The sequence below is a fragment of the Amblyomma mixtum genome, chromosome 6 (assembly GCF_055824585.1).
Source record: "Amblyomma mixtum isolate Tamu chromosome 6, ASM5582458v1, whole genome shotgun sequence".
Lineage (NCBI taxonomy): Eukaryota > Metazoa > Arthropoda > Arachnida > Ixodida > Ixodidae > Amblyomma > Amblyomma mixtum.
The window spans coordinates 138,460,135-138,468,222 of NC_143017.1; the positions used below are offsets into that span (position 1 = coordinate 138,460,135).

Below are 8,088 nucleotides of genomic sequence, written 5' to 3' on the forward strand. Positions count from 1 at the left end.
TAGATGTATGCACGGAGCTGAAACCTGGAGGGTGAAAAAAAAATGCTTGAAATTTAACTATGCATGCCAGTGATCCATGAAAATAAGTTAAGGGTGTTGTTGAGAGATATGAAGAGGGCAGAAAAAGCAAAATTGATGGTACCCCTGATGCAATCAAAAATTAGGAGTCACTTTGGCGACTAAAGTGGTGCAAGGCGAAAGCCTGAGTACAGCATTCTGCCACGAATGTGGTTGTGAATGATGATTCAAGTGCTGCCAGCGAATGACGCGTCCATTGGCTGTCTGCGTGTGTTACTGATGTGTGGTTAACATGTTAAGCTTCGCCTGTAAGAGTGGAACGCGACAGCGTCTTGCAACGCTGCCAGGGAGTCCACAGAACGCCATCGCCAATTCGGCTGTACGCCTTGCTGGACGGTAAATTTATTTTTTGAGGAAAGGAAATGTATCTCTCTCGCATATCTGGGTGGACACCTGCACCTCGCCGTAAGGGAAAGAGGGAAGATGGGAGTGAACGAAGACGCCGTATTAGCTAGACGCGCCTTTGTTCATTCCAAAACCATTCAGCTGGCATTACGGAGTGGCTAGCGTGCTCGTATCGCACTCCGGAGACCCTGGTTCGATTCCCCAACTCGACCAATTTCGTTCTCGGTTTTATTGATTTATGCGGTCTAACTAGAAAGGTTAATTAGGCTATTTCATATTTATGTTATTGTATTTCTATCCATCTTGTTCTGTCATTCACCTGTCAAATGTTGGAACTGTCTAGGATGTTCGACACAACGTATATGAAACGAGCAACGTCGAACTGAGTGGGGAAGTGCGTGGTGGTGGAGCGAACGCGGCTTCGTACTTATCTGTTTTTTCAGCAGCGTCTCCTTCCGCGGACGCTGTTGTCGCTGCGACGCGCGTCCTTCTTTTCTTTTCCTCTTTCTTCTGACCTCTTCGTTCTCCTCTATCTTAATTAGGCTACTTGATTAATTAAGCAATTAACTAAACTCAGTCCCACTTACTTGGAGTATCACTGTACGATCCCTTTGATTGGTTGCATGGTTACTAGCCAAAGTACAATTGGCCCCATTTGAAATTCGCGCACTGTGACGTCACGAGCATTTCGACCAATTGAAAAGCGTGACATTTTCTGTCGACAACTCCTGCTTACAACGACGAGGCATTAAAGGCTTCCGCCTTAAAACCGGGACATGTGCGTTGCGGAGGATAAGCATGACGTTGGCGGGTGCAATAGAGGGGGTTGGCTAGGAAGTCTTCTGCATAGAAATGCGTGACTCCCGTAGAAAAGTTAGCTGGGAGGTGACAACGTAAATGTGACGAGAACATGAGTCTACAAGGCAGGCTCGGCGTCACGTCTGTAAGCAGATTTACGACAAAACAGGAAGGCGCTTTGCTAGCTGCTGCAGTGGTCAGTATGAATCGATAAGAAGCGCGATAGTTACGGCAACCACAAAATGCTCAAACCGGCTGGTGCCAGTGGGCACAGAAGTGACAACAGGAAACTGGCAAAAACACAGCTGCTATAGGGTACGTTTAATAAGCACAATAAAACAAGGGTGAACTCGTGGAACAACGGATGGAATGTTTTTGAGACCCAGCCTGAAGATGCTGACAGGTCGAACATAGACTTTCGGCGATGAGCTGAATTCCGCTGCAGACCGTCTGCTATAGTACTGCCCCGCCGCATGTTGTTCATGGTGACAGTCCGATGACCACAGCAGGCGCCCACATTACACTAATGGTGCAGCTAAACCACATGCTTCCACGTTAGCACAAGGCTCGTCGGGATGTACGGAGGATCGGGAATAAGTTACACGATTCTTGCTGTCGCGTCGAGCCACGCACATACAGGCAACGTAGGCCAGCACCCGGTAGGCACATTGGCAGGACGCAGGGTAGCCGAGCGTCTTGAACTACGCGAGGCTGTCAGGCAGGGGCCAGGAGTCATCTCGGAAGAAGCCACACCAAGGGCACCCTGGGCCGGCCGTACACACGAAGGAGCACATGCAGGTGGCGTAAGGGAGCGCCAAAGTGTGCAGGTCTGCAAAGGTGAAATAGGAGGTGTAACAAAAAGTCGCCAGCACGGAAATGGTGCATTCACATACAGGCAACGTACGGCCAGCACCCTGCACCCGGTAGGCACAGCGCTTGTGGCAGGACGCAGGGTAGCCGAGCGTCTGGTTGGTTGGTTTATGGGGTTTAACGTCCCAAAGCGACTAAGGCTATGAGAGACGCCGTAGTGGAGGGCACCGGAAATTTCGACCACCTGGGGTTCTTTAACGTGCACTGACATCGCACAGTACACGGGCCTCGAATTTCTCCTCCAAAGAAATTCAGCCGCCGCGGCCGGGATCGAACCCGCGTCTTTCGGGCCAGCAGCCGAGCACCATAGCCACTGAGCCACCGCGGCGGCAAAGTAGCCGAGCGTCTTGAACTACGCGAGGGTATCAGGCAGGGGCCAGGTGTCATCTCAGAAGAAGCCACACCAAGGGCACCGTGGGCCGGTCGTACACACGAAGGAACACACGCAGGTGGCGTAAGGGAGAGCCAAAGTGTTCAGGTCTGCAAAGGTGAAATAGGAGGTGTAACAAAAAGTCGCCAGCACGAAAATGGTGCATTCACATAGAGGCAACGTACAGCCAGCACCCTGCACCCGGTAGGCACAGCGCTTGTGGCAGGACGCAGGGTAGCCGAGCGTCTTGAACTACGCGAGGCTGTCAGGCAGGGGCCAGGCGTCATCTCGGAAGAAGCCACACCAAGGGCACCATGGGCCGGTCGTACGCGCGAAGGAGCACACGCAGGTGGCGTAAGGGAGAGCCAAAGTGTGCAGGTCTGCAAAGGTGAAATAGGAGGTGTAACAAACTAGTATGCAACGGAAACACGCCATGCCGCAGTCCGCAGGCAGTGTCGGTTCGTCGTAGTTGGTGGACGAGGCTGGCGAGAATTTCAGAGTGCCGCGTACGGAATGAACCACACTGCCCCACAAGAGCACTTGTGCGCCCGGGCGTTCCTTGTCGTGGAGGGCCCTTGGCGTTCGGAACTGGTTATTGTTCCGTGACGCAAATGACATCGGGCTCACTGAACTCCTTGAAAGTGCGAGAAATGCGGAATAAATGGTCGTTCCCTCACTGGCTCATCATCTACAGCTGAACTGCCTCACGTTAGGTTAGCAAATCTATAGCGCATCGCAAATCCTAGCCCACTGCGCTTCGGTTACTTAATGAAAACCCTGTCGATGCTCCATGAAAAGACGTCACGGTGTGTGTTATCAATTATACACGCCAGTAGCCAATGCTGCTGCGCAGAAACGTGAGTGAACGTTTACTTACAGCCGTGTTCAGTCTGGATACGTGTCGCCTTCGCCCCTCTAGCTCTGGATGCTGAAGGCCTGGCCTAAAGACAATCTCCTTGGCAGTCTTCAGAGACGATATCCGCAAGTCTGCAGATGCGAGAAATGCTGCACAACTAACACGCAAACATGGAAATGGTACACTCACGTTGACGCAACATTTCACCAGCATCCAGTACCGGTAGGCACAGCTCTTGAGGTGGCAAGCGGGAGTGCCAGCGCAGGACAGAGGCGAAGTGCACGACAGTATAGTATTGCACGACGAACAGCTGTCACAGATGCCCAGATATCAGCTCGAACGCCGCTGTCCTTCCTGACATGAGAATCTTTGGCTGGCGCGGCAGAAAGCTGGAGTAAGCATATTCAAGAAAAAAGAAAAATTAATGTAGTGATGAGGAAGCGTGGATTTGTACTCACCGCAGCACCGGAGCGGAACACGGTACGAGCTACGACGAGCGCGGCGGTTCTTCGCAGAAGCCGGGGAGCAGCGAAAGGTACCGAAAGTTACTGAGCTATATATAGAGAGGGAACGAAAGCTGACCGCCAACCTTGGCTGCAGCGGAAACATGACGTGCCGCAGACCGCAGGCAGCGTCCGTTCTTCGGGGTTGCTGGATGAGGCTGGCGAGAATTTCCGAGTGCCGTGTACGCGTCCACGAACCACATGTCGCTCAAGAGCACTGAACACCCGGGCGTTCCTTGACACGACATAGTGGCCGGGCCGTAGTGGCATTCGGAACAGGTTATTGTTCCGTGACGCAAACGGCAGCAGGCTCACTCAGCTAAACCTCCTGAGACAGCGAGCAAAGCGGAGCCTGTATACGTCGTTCCCTCGCTGGCTCAAAAGCTGACCTGCGTGATGTTCGCTAGGCCTAAATGAGCATACAAGCCGCGAACGCTAGCCCGTCTCGCTTCCGTCACGGAACCAAAAACCCGATGACGACGGTCAATGAAACCTCTCCACGGCACGTGTTATTAATTACAAGCTGTTAGCCAATTGTGCTGTTAAAAATGTGTGCGAATGTTTACTCCTACTACTGCCAACTTTACGAGCGGTTTCATGGACACAAGTCGCCCCCGCCGCAAGGCTGCAGCCCCGCTCCTACCTTGGACGCCGAAGGCCTGGCTGGGAGAAAATTTTCGAAGCATTCCCCCGGCGTAACGAACCCCGAGTCGTCGCCCGGTAATAATGAAGACGACGGCAACCCACTGTCGACAGGCACTAAGTCTGGTCTTGGTCAGCAAAGCAATACTACTAATACGGCGCAAAAACTGCATCCCACCCGCAGCCAATGGCGGCAACACAAGACACGCAAAACGATTGCCACCGCTTTGAGTTCCTCAAAACAGCCACTTGCGCATGCGCTATTTATTATCGCCAGGGACGCACTGCGTATTTTGTGGCAGAAACGCTGTGGCAGAAAGGCAGCGCTGGCCGACGCCGACGTCCAGCGCTGCGTTTCTGCGACGCCGACGGCCAACACAATGAACGCCGACGGCCATAGGCCGTAGGCCGTCGGCGTTCATTGTGTTGATTGACGTTGGCGTTTACAACGTTTTACACACTCATGATTTCAAGGAAAGCAAGCGCGCATAACTGGCTCCCCGGGTCCCGGTTCAGTGGACGCCTGAATCGCGCTAATAGGTACAGTCTTTGCCAAAAATTAAGGGGGCACTTTGGCTCTCTAAAGTGCTGCAAGGCGAAAGCATTTCCTGGCCACTGTTTGTTTTTATTTACTTTTTATTTTTCATATTTTGTTTTTATTTATTTTGGTTCCTTTTCTTAAATTTATTATTTTTTATTTTTATTTTCACATCTTATTTTTATTTTGTTTTTATTTTTGTTTATTTTCATATTTTCATTTTATTTTCCTTTTCTTGACTTTACTTCTTTTATTTTATGTATGAAGCCCATGCATTCAGTAGATGAGCCTTTATTCATGCTGGAACCTTGAGCCTTTTAAGCAGTGACGCCGAAAGGCGGACGAATCTGCCGACGCGTTTGTCGACACTCCTGACGACGCGTCTAGTGACACGGCTGCCGACGCGTCTGCTAACGACAGTATGAGGCATTAAAGGCTTTCGCCTTAAAAGCAAGCCGCCTATAGTCGGATACAACTTAAGAACGAAGCGGCTTTTCCCCGTCAAAGAACCCCCTTCCATCCAATGGGGTCGGCCGATTCTCATGACCCTGGTAGCGTGACAATGCAGGGAGTGGCAGATGAAAGGGGATAGTCCCCTCTGTCCATAGTCGGGGATGGACCCGTCTCTCCATTGTGGCACCGCTCCCTGCATTGTCACCTAGCAGGGTCATGAGAATCGGCCGATGCCATTGGATGGAAGGGGGTTCTTTGGCGGGGAAAAGCCGCTTCGTTCTTAAAGGGGTAGAGACATCAAATTCCAAGGTTGTACAAAAGACTGCCATACGTTTCCTTTGTATGTGAGGACCATAAAAGCGAAGTATTAAGTTTAAGGGAGGTCTAGAACATATTTTAATTTAATTTTAAAGTTTGTGAAAATGCTCACTCTTGAAGTCTGAGCCATCGCTAGTGCATCAATGTGACGTAGGAACAGAGAAGAAAACACAAGCAAGTATTGCCTACGTCATTGCACAGTTTTCTGACGTACGGGACCAAGTTTTGTGGTTTCGCAGCCTAGCAACCTTGGTTACGAGTGCTCACGAGTCTCTTTTTTTTCTGCACGCTCGCGAGTGCGACGGTGCTTTACGCCCGGCGTTGCCGCAGGCGATGTCGTTGCCGAAAGATCCACTTTTGCACAGGCATATTGCCGGTGCCCTAATCTAGGAAGCATTCTTTGGTATCATGGATGTTATGTATTTTCTTGTGCGAACGTGAAGTACGCCGACCATGCCGGCCGGCCGGCCAGCCTGGATCCCGTCTGCCGGCGTCATAAAAACGAGCTAAAGTGTGTTCTTGACGTAAATAATAAACCCTGGGATAAGAAATGTGAAATATGTGCCATTTTTGAGGATCGCTGACCAATACTGAGCTGCTGGCAAAGGTAACGACTGTGATACGAGCAAACTTCTTACTACAACCGCCTCGCAGCTGCCGCTGGCCCGGTTGCGCTCGCTTCGCTGCTGAAGGCGTCGCGGAGATTTACCATACTATTATGTTATTGTGAGATGATGCTGTTGACATTAAAGCGATGTGTAGAGTAGTCCTTTTATGATAGCGCAGGCGACTTCCGAAGCGCCGGCCGCTGCGGTTTCAATGCGAAAGAGGCTATAGGCCTAGCGACGACCACGGCAACCAGGCAGCAGCACAGCTCGTTTCCCGAAGCGCCCGCGAGCGATGCCGTTGCCGAAAGCTCGAAACATAAGCCGGCATGCTTTGTCGCTGCTCAAGCAGTCTTTCTGATAACAAGGCGATCTTGTCTTTTCTTATGAGATTTGTACACCATCCCAAGCAGCGCTCAGGCACTGCTGCACGGCGGCGAAGTGCGACACCGGTTATGGGCGGAGCTTGGGTAGAGCGGCGCAGCGATGCTCACCGCTCCGTGTCCCTGCTTGCAGTGGGGCGGCAGTTCGCAAGCGACGATCGGTGCGGCGCGTCGGCCAAGTGGCCATATGGCTTGATGAATGTTGCTGCGCGTGCATTGTTTGTCTAAATAATGATTGCACTTCGCGCTCTGAGCTCGCTACTTGCTTTTGGTCGGCGAATGTTCTCGCTCGGCCACCGATCTGCCCAAGACACGTCTGCCGACGGGTCTCGTCGGCATCTTTGGTTGGCGGCGTTGTCACACTAGGACGACGCTTGGTCGTTGGGGCATCGTCGTCGTCGTCGGTGCAGTGTGACTGGCTAGTCGGGGAACGACCAGGTTGGCCGACGCGACCGTCGGCGTCGCTGTCGCGTCAGCATCGGTGTCCCGTCGGCTTAGTGTAATTCCTCGTCTGTGTCATCCCGCGATTCCTCTTAATCGGTGTCTTCGCCGAAATAAAACTCATTTTTCCGACTCGGTGCTGTTCGGCATTGCGACTTGCCCTCCGCCCGGCTCTCCGTGTTTACGCGCACCACGTGCGTGCCAGTATATTCTAGGCACTATAGTGTCAAGCAGACGAAATGCCTACAACGACGTCACGGCTTTCCGGACCCACGTGACAGCGCATTGTCTGGTTTTTGACGTCATGTAAAAGCCTGGCAAAACCTGGCAACTACGAACCGAAACCGAAACTGCTGGGTACAAATAATACGATTATTAATTATATAATGCGAGTTCATGCTTCTAAGATGGTGTTCCATGCTCACTGAATTGCTACGCATTATTTACAACCCAGAGGTACAACACAACAATGTGGTGTCTCTACCCCTTTAAGTTGTATCCGACTATAGGCGGCTTGCTTCTCAGTCGTATATTGAAACTATTATGCCAGCCCTCAAGCTCTAAATCTCTGTATGGTAAGGAGAACCCCTGTCCTCACCTTCAAAGAACTTTTTGATCTTTAGGGAAGCCGTGATGACTCTAATATACAAATTGGAAGCAAACCCTGTAGCCAGCAGGTTACTTTTGGCGAAGGCTGTATACGTGGGGAGATGGAGAGATGTGGGCTGCATGCGTTAGCGCGGACAACGTTGTGGCAGACACGCGGCACTGAGGCCGCAGCGTTCATTGGAGGAGCAAACTTTTGCGATCAACCATTAACTGCCACCTGCCAGGATGGCAGGGTGGGTGCGCTGCTTATCCAGTTTCCGGAACTCACTAAACGTTACA

At 51.6% G+C, this 8,088-nt stretch overlaps 1 protein-coding gene across 7 annotated transcripts; it reads right to left on the reverse strand.

Annotated features, from left to right (window-relative positions):
* Nucleotides 1–1,527: 1,527 nt before the first annotated feature.
* LOC149340561 (uncharacterized) lies at nucleotides 1,528–4,743 on the reverse strand. Of its 7 annotated transcripts, none has more exons than XR_016283624.1 (5): nucleotides 4,464–4,743; nucleotides 3,507–3,706; nucleotides 3,339–3,448; nucleotides 2,115–2,841; nucleotides 1,528–2,050 (listed from the first exon to the last, which is right to left on the reverse strand). XR_016283624.1 is itself a non-coding variant. In XM_089549376.1 (3 exons), the coding sequence occupies exons 1-3, from the start codon at nucleotides 3,517–3,519 to the stop codon at nucleotides 1,820–1,822; spliced, it is 354 nt and encodes a 117-aa protein (XP_089405502.1). In that variant the 5' UTR covers nucleotides 3,520–4,738; the 3' UTR covers nucleotides 1,528–1,819. The 7 variants fall into 7 exon arrangements, 1 of the variants encoding a protein (XP_089405502.1); XR_016283622.1 differs by having other exon boundaries at nucleotides 3,784–4,741; XR_016283620.1 differs by having other exon boundaries at nucleotides 3,776–4,740.
* Nucleotides 4,744–8,088: the final 3,345 nt, after the last annotated feature.